General features: G+C 34.7%; 1 protein-coding gene across 1 annotated transcript in view; it reads left to right on the top strand.

Moving 5' to 3' along the window:
* DNAH12 (dynein axonemal heavy chain 12) overlaps positions 1-14,110 on the top strand; it is a 72,140-nt gene that overhangs the window by 13,801 nt on the left and 44,229 nt on the right. Inside the window, exons 14-29 of the mRNA XM_068408550.1 lie at positions 723-848; positions 2,506-2,640; positions 3,652-3,845; positions 4,756-4,996; positions 5,583-5,768; positions 6,114-6,314; positions 7,415-7,609; positions 7,832-7,953; positions 8,081-8,363; positions 8,966-9,085; positions 9,478-9,634; positions 9,867-10,039; positions 11,516-11,668; positions 12,086-12,325; positions 13,257-13,502; positions 13,815-13,934. Coding sequence (XP_068264651.1) covers positions 723-848; positions 2,506-2,640; positions 3,652-3,845; positions 4,756-4,996; positions 5,583-5,768; positions 6,114-6,314; positions 7,415-7,609; positions 7,832-7,953; positions 8,081-8,363; positions 8,966-9,085; positions 9,478-9,634; positions 9,867-10,039; positions 11,516-11,668; positions 12,086-12,325; positions 13,257-13,502; positions 13,815-13,934 — 2,892 coding nt within the window. The remainder of the gene's footprint in view (positions 1-722; positions 849-2,505; positions 2,641-3,651; positions 3,846-4,755; positions 4,997-5,582; positions 5,769-6,113; positions 6,315-7,414; positions 7,610-7,831; positions 7,954-8,080; positions 8,364-8,965; positions 9,086-9,477; positions 9,635-9,866; positions 10,040-11,515; positions 11,669-12,085; positions 12,326-13,256; positions 13,503-13,814; positions 13,935-14,110) is intronic.

Here is a 14,110-nt window from a genome sequence, read left to right as displayed (position 1 = left end):
GCTCATTCTTTGCCACATGCATTTCTTATTCCCCATTCCCATGTGTTCTGCATGTCAGTGAGGAAATGCGGCTTTCAATAAATCATAGCAGATTGTAAGACACTTGGTTTATTGTTTCTACCTAGAGACTTAGGTCAGGGCTGCTTAAAAAGCTATTTGTGAAAATGTAACACACAAGTGTAAAGATAATTTTCTGTGTAAAAACAGTCATGATTTTGAACACACAAGAAGCAGTTTACTATTTAAGCAGAATATAGATGATGTTACGTTGGCAGGAGTACTTTGTGTGTGCTCAGAGAACAAAATTGAAGAATTGTGTAAGGTGTGGGTCAGCCAAAACATTACTGGATAAGAAGCTCTTTGCTATATGTTATGATGATAAGTATCAGATTTTCTGTTGTGGTAATAGGTCTGTAAATATAACACACATTTATTCTGCAGCATTTATATTTTTTACATTTTTTAATAATATTAGGATTTTTGCATGTAGATTTACAGGCCATGGGAGTCATATTTAGAGAAATAAGCTCACAAACAGGGCAGGGATTTGAATAACTTCTTGTATGTATTTTGAATATTAATATTCCATTGGCTGAAGTACCTCTGAATTCTGAAAAGTCCATGAAATGTAGACTTATATTTTATCTTTGTAGATAATATTGTCCTACCCTATATTTTAAACAGACCTGTGATAACTAAAGTTTTGTGAAATCTCTTTATAGGAGTGCTGTCGGCAAATGCTTTACTTATTAGATGTTTTTTTATTTGCTCCTGAAGACATTGCACTGAATACAACAGTTGTATTATGGCCAAAGAAGATTAACGCTGTTTTTGATCAGCATGATGATGTAAGAGCATTTTCTTAGTTTATGGTGTATTTTAGCTTGTTAAGACTTTTCACTTTACTTGAGCTATTTATTTCCTCAGCAATCTAAATGTATCTACACATATAACATGAACCAAACTAATTTAGACATGCGTAAATAACATATTTCCAGATTTTTATATCAACGGAGGGTTTTTTGTGGAGTAATTTAAAAAATGTGACTGTAACTTAAAACCTTCAGCAAGTCTTATTATCTTAATTTGTTTGTGGTCAGTACTAGGTAATTCATAGGAAGGTGGAAATTCACTACACTGCAGTTGTCTAGTACTGAAAATGTAACTGCCAGGCCCTTAATAAGAGTTAGTGCTCTGGACAGCAAGTCATTTAGTTAAAACGATGTTTTGTTCTGTCAATAAAAGAACAGGGGGAATTGTGGTTATGAGGTAGCAATCAGAAAATATGCAACATCTGATTTTCTCTGTGTGACTGTAGATTACTTTCTTCTCTTCCACTTGTCTGTATTCATCTTGCTAGCATTCTTTCTCTCTGGCTGTGATACAGTAAGTCAAGCCTCTTGGTGTTCTCTTGCCTCTCTATAGTAATTTAGCATAGATTTAATAATTTCTTCTAAAAATGTTTATTTTTTAAAAATAAAAATATCAATATCTTTTAAGTATCACAACTGAGGATTTCTCTTTCACTGAGTCTTATTTAGATACTAAGGAATATGTCCAAGAGTAGTTAATATGCCTCTGACTTAAAACATACCCAGCTTGGGAGACTGTAAAATATTTTGTTTGCGTGTTATCTTTTTTTTAATCCCAAAAAATAAATGAGTGAAATTCATTTTCTACTTTTACACAGAGAGTCCATGATGTTTGTTCAAACTCTTTGTAATGAAAATGGTAGTACAGAGTATATCTGACTTAGTGAGAGTCCCTCAGGAGTATATCTCTCTTTAGCAGACTATCTAGCAACTTGCATTGTGCTAGAGCTTGAGGGCATCAAGTTTTTATGAGTCTGCATATTTGCATTTTATACTCTCAGCTATGAGTCCATTCTTATTCTAACACAGTAGGAAAAGACTACTTCCTCCTCTGGAGAAGTTCTGTTTGTCTGCTTCACAAATTTGCATGGCAGTAGGTGTCTTTGTCTTAGGAGATCTCCTCTGACTTGGTTGATTTCTTGTTTGGTACCTCAAAAATAACCCTTCTGCGTGCAGACCCTGTGCTTTAGAGTGGTCTTATGTTCTAGAATTTCTGCCTTTTATAGCAGTAGATATATGTGGGATAGCATTGGCTTTCAACACCTGTAGACATCCTCTTGGCAATAAAACACTGAATCCCAAAGATGAGAATGTCCCTATTTTTTTCTGTAATACTTTCCTATCTTTTGGCTGATTGCTGAAAGAGACCTTTAAGGCAGTTGTAACTGCTGTGATTATTGAGATAAGGGTTCCGTGTTAACATATAGAGGTTGCACACACTTAAATGAGACATATAGAAAGCAACTTCTGAAGAAATTTCAATTATTGTAAGGATGATAACTTATCTGTATTGTTTATTTTCTGTCTGTGCTAGATGTTTAGTTTAGATGGTACTGTGTATGTTAATCATTGAAAGGACTTACAACCACTTTCGCGTTGCTTTTTTACCATTTAAAAAAAAATCATTTTGTAGCTGATTGAACAGTCCAAACATAAAGGAGAGCAAGAACTAATAAACAAATGTGAGAAACTGATGGTGGAATTAGACAAGCTGGCACGTTCTGTGGCAGAGTTTGAAGAATACTCAGAACTGGATTGCATGCAACAGGTCTGATTGATTAACATTTAGTATAAAATGGGTAGAAATGTTTTGTATGTTTAATACACAGGGGTCATGGAAGAAACTTAGAACTAAAAGTAATCGGTTATTTTAACAAATGTGAACTAAAATGTTTATTATCCTCTTGCCACAATGAGCAAACTCATGAAATGACCCCTACCCACCCCCCCGCTCCTTTTTTGTATTATATTGGCAATAACATTTGACTTAAAGGAAAGTTTACTATGAAGTTGTGCTTAAATTAGCTGAAAGGTAATCCCAGCAAAGACAGAGATATTACAGATGTATAAGGTGAATGTTTTTTTTTTATTGTGGTTTATATAAAGCATGGAATTCTGGCCCCAGTGATATTATTAGCAGATAACTTCAGTGGGATCAGAATTTCCTTCCCTGTTTTTGATATATTGAAGAACTGAAGGAAAAAATAGCAGATTAGAAAGAGTGATTGGTAGCAATTTGATTTTTTTTAATTTTTTTTTTCCTATAAACCTCAAAATTTCATTTTTCTGCTAGTGAAGAGCAGACCTCTGGCTCCAAAACTTTGCAAATTTTTTAAGCATTTGATAATTGCCAGAGCATGTCTTGTGCTTTAGTTGGAGGATATCACAATTGTGCTTAGTAATTTTGTTTTTTAAATCTAAAACACTTCAAAGCGCAAACCGGAAATCCTGAGCTAATAAATCCCAGTTGCCCGTATGATATGTCAGGTACATAAAAATGTGTATGCCTGCCTCCTGGAACAGTGAATTTTAAAGCTCAAACATTTTGAAAATGGTTTTATACTCAAATTCAGTAATGATAAAACCAACTTTATTTTTCTTAGTGTTAGTCTGGGTTCTTCAGAGTCTATCTAATTAAGGATAAGAAGATGAGTTTTTAACTCATGTTTTCTAAAACGTTAATAAATATGAAGGCTTATTATATTTTGATATCTTATTTTGATAACTAAGTTATGCTTTGAACAGCTATCTCTCAAGATATACAATTATTTGATTTCAGTATGTGGCTGACCTTAGAGTGTTACAGAAACACATACAGGAGGCTGATGAAACAGTAGCTCTTATTAATAAAGAAGAGACTCTGCTTGGATGGCAACTGAGTGAATTCCCACTCCTCAACAACATAAAAGTTGAGATTGAACCATATCAGAAACTCTTTCATCTTATACTGAAATGGCAACAAACAGAAAAAAGGTAATTCAGCTCTTGAAGGTAAATGAGGGGAGAGCGGGAAAAATGCTCAGGCTGGTTTTGTTCATGTCAGATGTAGAATGTGGATTTGTTTTCTTATAAACATTTATTTGTTATTACCAATCCAAGTATAATAGTAATATAACTTACATATCGGGGTTGTTATTTTTAATTCAACTAGAAAAAAATGTCAGTTTGGTGGGGTTTTTTTGTAATGCAAAGGAGTATATAATATATTGGGTTCTAACTGTATTGGTCATGCTAGTGAAGCCTATTATAAGACAAACTCTGTGCAAGAAATGTATTAGGAAGAAAGAATTTGGTTAGTTATGAGCCATTTTGTATACCAGAAAAGGAAGAAGTTCAATTAGAAAGGTCACAATCTGTATGTAATGACAAACCATTTTTAACCTAGTGGCAGTCCAAAATGCCATGTAGATGTGCTCAAATGATTACATTGCTATCTGGTGGCTAGATCCTACCATAAAAACTGTAGCATGTCTGAGTCTAAATTAAGTGCGATTTACCAGTTCCTGCACTCTTTGGAAGTTATAATGTTATAATGGCTAGAAAGTATGGATTATTTGAAAATACAAAGGCCTAGTATATTTTGTTGTCATATTTTGATCTCTGTTCAGAGTTTAATTTAAATATTTCTCAATCCATGCAGTTACTTGGTTTCAGTATGTGGCTGACTTGAGAGAATTACACAAATACACAGAAGATAGTGATCAAGCTACCTTTAGTTGTGCATTAGAATTTTGCACAGAATGACAGTAATTGGAAACAAGAGCTTTGCTCTAATTATTTAAATAACAGTTAATCTACATCTTGTTTGTGTTGCAAAACAAAGTATTTATTATTTGTGGACTATTTATTTGTTATTCGGTTTTCTAACATTGGTTTTTCTCAGATGGATGGATGGTACCCTTTTGGAACTAAATGGGGAAAGCATGGAGGCTGAGGTTGATGAGTTTTTTAGAGAGACGTACAAAGCGTCAAGACTGTTCCAACAAAAGCAGAAGAAAAATGAACAGGAGTGGAAAAAGACATCACAGCGCAGAACTGTAGAAAAGAAGACAGAAGAAGAAACAAAGGCAAATCCAACTCTTGCAATGTGTTCTTCAGTTCTGGAGCAGATTAAAGACTTTAAGGTAAGAAAAGGTGAGGGATATTAATATTTGATGCTGAGGGACAAATTCTAAATTCAGCGCTCAGTATGAGCAGATGATGCAGTGTCAGAGACTCCTATTATTACAGAGAGAGAGCGTGCTCTGAATCGCCATTTCCAGATTGTACTATCCCATTGATTTTAATAAAATATGATTTTGGATATCTTTGCAGTTTTAGGAATGTGAATTGTTAAAGAGTGGACACATACAGGAGAAAAGCAGGTTTTGGATGCAGAGAAGCATTTAAGGATGTAGTTGGGAACTTTGAAATGGGACTATATGTTATATTAACGGAAGCCCTATTTAACATAACATAGATGAAAAATTGTTCCTTTTCTCTTTTCTGCTAAGACTGTGCTGAATAGTTTTATATTTCTTCTTCAGTAATTTACTACAATTGTTTAGAAATGGAATAGAGAATTGAGTAGATCCATCTGCACCTTTCAGAAAAGATTTTCGTGTCGTCAGCTACTGCAGCAGAATTTTAAATGCACATCAAAGATGACTGAAAAGTTAAGAAATAATGCACATTACAATTTTTACCTTATAAATGCTTTTCCTCCATTAGGAGAATCTTCCCACTGTGTCTATCTTTTGTAACCCCGGCATGAGAGCTCGTCATTGGCAGCAGATGTCAAATATAGTACGATATGATTTAACACCAGGCTCTGGAACTACCCTTAGAAAAGTTTTAAAGCAGAATTTAGCCACTTATTTGGAAGAGTTAGAAGCTGTAAGTGTAAGTGCAAGCAAGGTAAGCATAGCGATTTGATAGCGACGAGTATAACATCAGGTTTCTTAGTGATGGCTTTTATGGCTTAATGGAATTTCTTGTCTTTGCCCTTACGCAACAAAAGAGATTTGGTGAGATTTGAGTAATGTGTAAACATTTGTATCTTATGTTACATTATTAGTATTTCCCGAGTGTACTGCTTTCTGTGCACTAGAAAATGATATACTAAGGAAAATAATAAGAAGTTAATTTATGCTGTTAGAGCAAAATAGCTTATTCAGCTAGATAAGCTTATATATTGAATTAGTGAGCTGGAAAAAAAATAATGGAGTGACTAAAATAAACTATTTTCTTTCTAACCGGTAGGAATTTTCCTTAGAGAAAGCAATGCATGCAATGATGGAAACCTGGGGTTCAATTTCCTTCAATACAAGTGTGTATCGTGAGACTGGTATTCATATTCTGTCTGCGGTGGATGAGATTCAAGCTGTTCTCGATGATCACATTATGAAAACTCAGACAATGAGAGGATCACCTTTCATTAAACCATTCGACAAAGAAATCAGGGTACGATGAGTACTTTTATTTTTACCATTTTTATTTGCAGGATAACTGTAATGCAAGAGTATGCCAATTGTGTTATAACTTTATTGTTTGACTTGTTATTTAAATGCTTTCATTGATTTTTCAGCAATATTATTCTGAGTTCATATAAGTCCTGCTTGCATTATTTCTGTGTTGGAATTCCCTCTTTTGTTCAGACTCAAGTGCAATCAAGAGAACGAGATTATTTTTTGCGTATTTTGCAAAATCACTGTTTCCATTAGTGTCTTTAACCTTGCTTCTTAATAACTGGAAATTATTGTTTTTTATTGTTAATGAGAACATTTAGTTTTGGACTCAAATTTTGAACTATAATGTTTTCATCTCGGCAAGGAAACTTCTTGAGGACTGGGAGAAGGTTTTTTAATCAGGCCTCAGAACAACGATGGTACCTCTTTACACCTGCTTTTGTATTTTCAGGGCTAGAGTAGTCTTTGTGGTGCTAACACCATGACTATTGACAGGAGAGAAGCTGGTGAAATTGCTTTGCAGTTATCCTTCCTAGATCTTTGTTGGTTTATGTAGGAAATCTTCACGTTCAAGCAGGCTCAGTGAACATAGGTAGTATTTACCCTTTCCAGGTAGCCTCTCCAGCCTCTTCCAGAGGTATCTGCTATTTTCCACTTTAGGGACAGGATACTGAGCTGGCTGGATCTCTCCTGTGATCTAGTGTGGCCATTCTGATATTCTTGTGTCAATGCTGTAATTAAGCTACAAATCAAGAGCTCCTTGCTGTGGGGAGATGAAACAGAATTTGTCACTGGTAGCCTCCTGGGTATTACTTAACCATTAAGTTGTTAGAAGATCATAGCACTAAAGTGATAACTGCATTTTGGAAAATTAATTTCCAGGTAAGTTAAACTTTCTGAACTCCTTTGGCCATCTGTATACGTGGAAGAACCTAAATACTCCTAAATATTTTTGTTTTATTTTGTTTACTGCTAGACATTTTTATTTTCTCCTTGGGAACTGGAGTACCACAGTGTCTACCTTTCCTGTATTTATTCTCTCTAACATTATTTGTTTGGAAATATTAAGGTAACATTCTTTAAATATTTGTTAAGGAATGGGAAACTCGCTTAATTCAAATTCAGGAGATTATCGATGAGTGGCTGAAAGTGCAAGCACAGTGGCTTTATTTGGAACCCATTTTTTCTTCTGAGGATATTATGCAACAGATGCCAGAAGAGGGGCGTCTTTTTCAGACTGTGGATAGATACTGGAGGGATATTATGAAGTATTGTGCCAAAGACCCAAAGGTAAGGAAAATATACACTGCTAAAAGGAAACAGTAGCTTCTCTCTTTGTTTTTTTTTAAAATTTTTTTGGTCAATGCTTTTGTTTTCAGAATATATGCGATGAACACTACATCAGTTGCCTGGGCTTTCTAGGAACAAAGCCATGTTGTACATTATTTGAATAACTTCTACTGTTTGAAGTATCTTATTTATAACTTACAGTTTGCATGTGTTTTGTTATAGGTTCTTGTTGCTACTTCCTTGGTAGGGTTGTTGGAGAAGCTTCAGAACTCTAATGAGCTTCTTGACAAAATCATGAAAGGGCTTAATGCTTATCTTGAGAAAAAACGTCTCTTCTTTCCTCGGTATGATGAGTTTTGGCTATTTAAAAAAGATTCTGAATGTTTATTTTGTTGTGAATAAGGTCAGCCTTTAAAGTAGCTTGATAATACAGTTGGTTTTTTTTCTTTTTTTTTTTCTACATTTTTTTAGCTTCTTTTTCTTGTCTAATGATGAAATGTTGGAGATCCTGTCGGAGACTAAGGATCCTCTCAGAGTTCAGCCTCACTTGAAGAAGTGTTTTGAAGGCATTGCTAAGCTGCATTTCCTTCCCAATTTGGATATTAAAGCAATGTATAGTTCTGAAGGCGAGCGTATAGAACTGATTTCAACCATTTCTACTTCTGAAGCTCGAGGTGCAGTGGAGAAGTGGTTAATTCAAGTAGAAGATATTATGCTGAAGACTATACATGATGTTATTGCTAGATCAAGAATGGTATGGGTTTTATGATAATTTAATAACTGTGGCACAAATAGACCTTCCTTTATTTTAAGGTTGTATCTTGTCTTGCTATAATTCTTCCTGAGTGCGAGAGTTGATGAAGTTATGGGGCCAGGACCAAGTTAACATGACTTGTATTTATAGGCTGGTGAGATAAGTAAGAGTTTAGTTTGAATAAGAATCAACACTGCATATAAATTCTTTTAAAAGCTTGGCAGCAATACTGTGTTTATAGGATATATCACCTGACATAAATAAATTATTCATTTTTTAAATTTAATTACAAGTTAGAAATACACCACTTGTAATATATTTGTTCCCTCCTAAAAGAAAATCTTTAGCCAGAAAATGTTTCTTTATATGAAGTTAGCGAGTTGTGAATATTTACATAATATGGAAAGATTTAAAAATTATTTGATAACAAATTGCAAATCTAAGGGGAAAAGAGCATTTAAAAGTTCGTTCGGACTATGAAAATAGGAAAATAATATTTTTTTAGCAAAGAATATTAATAGGATCACATTATATGCTTCTGTATTACATTATGATATATATGCACTGTCACTGTATTTGTGTACTGTATTTAACTCTTTCAGGCCTATCTAGAGACTGAGAGAAAAAGATGGGTTCTGGAGTGGCCTGGACAAGTAGTATTGTGTGTGTCTCAAATGTTCTGGACAAGTGAGGTACATGAAGTTCTTTGCAATGGACCAGAGGTACTTTGTAATGCATCATCTTTTTTAAAAACCTTTGTTAATTTTTCATTTCAGCTAATGTATTTCATTTAATCCAATATTTTTCTACAGTCAAAATAAAATTTTAAAAAGGATCAGCATATGAGTTTGATGTACATGAATTTATGTACAGTGATTTATACCTTTGATTCAGGTACCTGAATATTCTTGTTTAGAGGAAGCATAGATTAAAATGTAGTTTTGCAACATAAATGTGTAACTGTGAATGAGAGAGAAACTGATGCACAAACATGACAATGTAAAAGAATGGCTTAATAAGCAGTCTCCATTAAGATATTTAGTCAACATGAAGAAGTCTGGAGCACTTGAAACTGTCATATAATCAGTTTCGTAATTACCTTTTTTTCACCTAGGGTTTAAAGGATTATTATAATACACTTCAACTTCAGCTTAATGATATTGTAGAGCTGGTAAGAGGAAAACTGTCAAAGCAAACAAGGACCACGCTGGGTGCCTTGGTTACTATTGATGTTCATGCCAGAGATGTCCTCATGGAAATGATTGAAAGTGGTAATTATCTTCAAAAACATTTTACTTCACATGTGTCTTAATATATAGTTAATTAAAAACAGTTAACCAATCTGGTTTTACTGCTTAAAACACAACAGTATTAAGATATGTGTGTGAGTATTTGGATGTGGGCATCAACATTAATAATTTCAAAGCTGTTTTCAATGTAAACCTAATAGAAAATCCAGTTATCTAAAACATCTTTTATGATTGTCAATTCTGTGTTTATCAGGTGTGCAGAGTGAAACAGACTTTCAGTGGCTTGCACAACTACGATATTATTGGGAATTTGAGAATGTTCGTGTCTGCATCATTAATTGCAATGTAAAATATGCGTATGAATACCTTGGAAACTCACCACGCCTTGTCATTACTCCTCTTACAGACAGGTGTTACCGCACCTTGGTATGATCTTCCACCAGTGCTACTAAATGCTGTATTTACTGTAGTATAGTATTTCTTACACTGTTCATTGCAGCCATACTTTTAGGGCTTGCAGTTGCTGTCAGACCCTGATATTTCTGTTAAAATGCGGTTTTCAAAGATTGTAATTTCTATAGAATATTGAACGTGAAACTGACTTACAACAACAAATCTGGACAACCCAACAATGTGACTGAAACATTAGTGGATTGTTCTGTTGCGGACGTGTTTTTAAAAATACAAACAGAAAAAATGCCCAATATTTTTTATTGCTGTCTTGATTACGAGAACGCAAAGTCCTTTTCTGATGTTCTGTGGTTGCTAAGTAAAGAGAAGGACCCGCTTGCAATCATATTGTCCCTAAGACTAATAAAACAGTTTGGCAACTTTTTAGTATCTCTGCTCTTGTTAGAGGTGTTTATTATTGTACTGGTCTATCCTCAACTAACCTGACAGCTGAAAGTTACCAAAGTTATCTCAGATACGGCTTTTCTGACTATAATTTACTGCAGTTTATTTGACTGGAGTAAAACCTGATTTCAGGTTTTACTAGGCACCATCCTACTGTTGTAAAATGGTAACTTTCATGCTGTGGAGACCTAATCACAAACTCCGTAGGGTTTAAGAAAGAAAAGGTCTGAAAAGACCTGACTGATAGATCTGAAAATACTTTTTTGCCCTGTTCATAGCTTCAACTTTTACGGTATGGTTGTAACTGATGCTTCACATCTGTTTGTCAAAACATCAAGGTATGTTGGTGTGAGAGGGTGATGCAGCTGGTAGTCTATTCCTTTTTTAGGCTCACAGACCTTGAATCTTGGAGCAAAGCAGTGTGAAGCCTGGCGTTCTGGCAAATGGAAGTCTTGTCCTTTGCCCACCAAGGTCTTAATACAGTATTCCCAGTGCTTGTCAAAATAGATGTGGCCCTGTAACGGTGGATTGGAAGCCAAATACATCTGAGTTTTTGTTTAGACTCTGCAACTTCATTTTTTTTCTGTCAGATTTTCCTCCTACTTTAATGGAATATAGGAGAGAATATGGAGTGGTCAATGGAATACACAAGCAACAAAGGGGGACAGTGTGGGAAAGAAAAAGAGGAAAAAAGTGTATTAAAGGAGAAAGAGAGACAAAAGTAGCAACCAAGTAATTGCATCAAATTTCATTTGAAAGATTTGTCTAAGCAAGAATTGAAAGATTGGGTTCAGTAAAGTTTGAGTAACTAATCACGATCATGATGATAATAAAACTAAACTCTCTGTTAGGGTCAAAATTCAATTCTCCTGTATATATTTCCAAGCTGTAAGTAAATTTCAGACTACTTTTTAATTAGTATAACCATACTTTTTGTGTTAGATACAACGACTGCATGAAACTATCAAATGCAATTTAATTTAACATTTTCATTCAGAGTAATTTCATATGAACTAATAATTTCCATAAACTATTTCTGTTTCTTAGATTGGAGCCTTTTATTTAAACCTCGGTGGTGCCCCAGAGGGTCCAGCAGGGACAGGTAAAACAGAGACCACCAAAGATTTGGCTAAAGCTCTTGCTGTTCAGTGTGTTGTCTTCAACTGCTCTGATGGCCTCGATTACCTGGCAATGGGAAAGGTACATAGAAAAGAAATGTATTTTGTATTTTATTTTTTAGGATGCAAATTGTAGGGTCCCTACTTTACAGAGATGCTTAAATAAATGTGGCATCTGTGGTCTGATACCCTGGGACACTATATACTGCTCTCTACATACGTTTAATTTTCTGTGCTTTACAAAATCCTATTAAGTTGCTAATTAAAACATGAAAGAAACAAGAGTTCATAGGATCAGGATCTTCTGATTTAGCTTTCTTTAGAACCAAGAAAAGACTTTGTTCTTCAGTACTTTGCTGACCTTTACTCTAAACAGGTTTAGATATTATTATCATAATTGTATCTTTCATGTAATTGAACTTCTAACGTGGTACTCAGTTTCTTTTGAGTCTTCTAAGTTTCTGTTAGCGATATTATTGCTATCTTTCTTCATTTGCAGTTTTTCAAGGGTTTGGCTTCATCGGGTGCATGGGCGTGTTTTGATGAATTCAATCGCATTGAACTGGAAGTACTGTCTGTTGTGGCACAGCAGATCCTTTGTATCCAGAGAGCCATACAGATAAAGCTAGAAACATTTATTTTTGAAGGAACTGAACTGAAGCTTAACCCCAACTGTTTTGTAGCTATTACTATGAATCCAGGTTACGCAGGACGTTCTGAACTTCCAGATAATCTGAAGGTAAAATAAGAAAATACATGCTTCTGCTTAAGAATGACTTTTTCAAAAAAAATTGAGGGACACCTGTATTGCTGGTATTAATTCAGACTGTACCACTTGGGATATAAACATATACTTGTTATATGATTTATACATAATAGGCCCCTTTTTTTCCCTAAGTACTTTGTTATTTTGAAGGAATTTAAAATATTTTTTTTTATTCTTGTGTCTATTAGTGTTTTTCATGATTGTTTTTCTAGGCCAAAGGCTGTAATGCTGTAGCAAGTAAACTGGCAGGTGTCAGGCTGTGGGTAGACTATAAGATTTGGATGCTAACTTTTTTAAGATGGAGGGGTATGTTGGAAAAAATGCATTAAGAAAGTATTTTTACATTGTATTTTTTGTAGTCTTATTTAAAAGAGGCGTGAGCGAGCTACACTTAATACGTGTAATGAATTTGCTTAGATTACCTAATTAAATAAAATCTTTGAAATTATTGTTTTGACTAGATTAGCTGTTTCATTGAGGACGCTTGGCTTTAGCAAAGTAATCTGGAGCATTTTGGAACAGCATCTGTTCCTTAAGGCTCAATGTGGCACAGAGCTTCTGGGCCAGAGCAAGTTGCCTCAGTGGGAACTATATTGTGAATGATAACTTAAAGCAGAGTTAATGCAGCATTAACTAGTGAGTCATAAGCTGCAAACTTTGATAATTCTTCTATTTCATTGGCTCCCAAATGTTCTGCAGGCCACTGCTTTCCAGTGTAACTGTTTTAAATGATCCACAGCTTACCTAATCATACTAAGCAGTACCTCATTTAAAATACTGTTACTGTTTTCAGGTAGAAGTGCTGTGATGGGATGAATACTGATCCATCACCTGCAGAAGTTCTTAATTACTTTCCGTTCCTCAATTAATTATTTAAAGGTATTTCTTTGGGTATGTCTTTCAGGTTCTTTTCCGAACAGTAGCCATGATGGTTCCCGACTATGCTCTGATAGCAGAAACTTCACTCTATTCATATGGATTTTTGAATGCTAAGTCACTGTCAGTGAAGATAGTAATGACCTACAGGCTGTGTTCAGAACAGCTTTCCTCTCAGTATCACTATGACTATGGTATGCGAGCAGTTAAAGCCGTGCTGGTGGAAGCTCGGAATCTAAAACTGAAATTTCCCAAGGAAGATGAAGATATATTGGTGAGTTCCTGAGGCAATAATTCTTAAGGAATTTTACAGATGCACACAGTTCTGAGTTCTGAAGGCAGTTCTAACATGTCTTGTCACATCGCTGATCACGTTTCTTAGTCTCCCTGTTTGTGAAACAAAGATAATAAAATACATGCTGTACTTTCCAGTGCTATGCTGATGATCGCACAGTTGTGCTTGACTGCTTATCAAAGGCACCATTTAATTAATTAATCTTTATTCCATTATAGATTATTTTAGTTGATGAGTAGTTTATTCTGTGTTTTTAATAAGAACAGTAAAATGTATATTTGTTTCCTCTAGCTTCTTAGATCAATTAAGGATGTGAATGAACCCAAATTTTTGGCGCATGATATACCTCTGTTCATGGGTATAACTAGTGATTTATTTCCTGGAATCAAGCTTCCTGATGCAGACTACAATGTAAGTACTTGTAACTTTTCTTTGGTCATAATCATTGTGGGGTGTTTTGTGTTGTTTTGTTTTTAACGAAGTGTAATTAATACAGTAATTTGTGAGTTATTGCAAGATAAGGAAAATGGTTGCGATGAAACTTAGTACCAAAGAAAATTCTTGTGTCTGTTCTGAGTATAATCCAC

The sequence above is a fragment of the Nyctibius grandis genome, chromosome 10 (assembly GCF_013368605.1).
Source record: "Nyctibius grandis isolate bNycGra1 chromosome 10, bNycGra1.pri, whole genome shotgun sequence".
NCBI lineage: Eukaryota > Metazoa > Chordata > Aves > Nyctibiiformes > Nyctibiidae > Nyctibius > Nyctibius grandis.
Note: the sequence above shows the minus strand (reverse complement) of the source record. Positions and strands in the feature narration are given on the sequence as shown.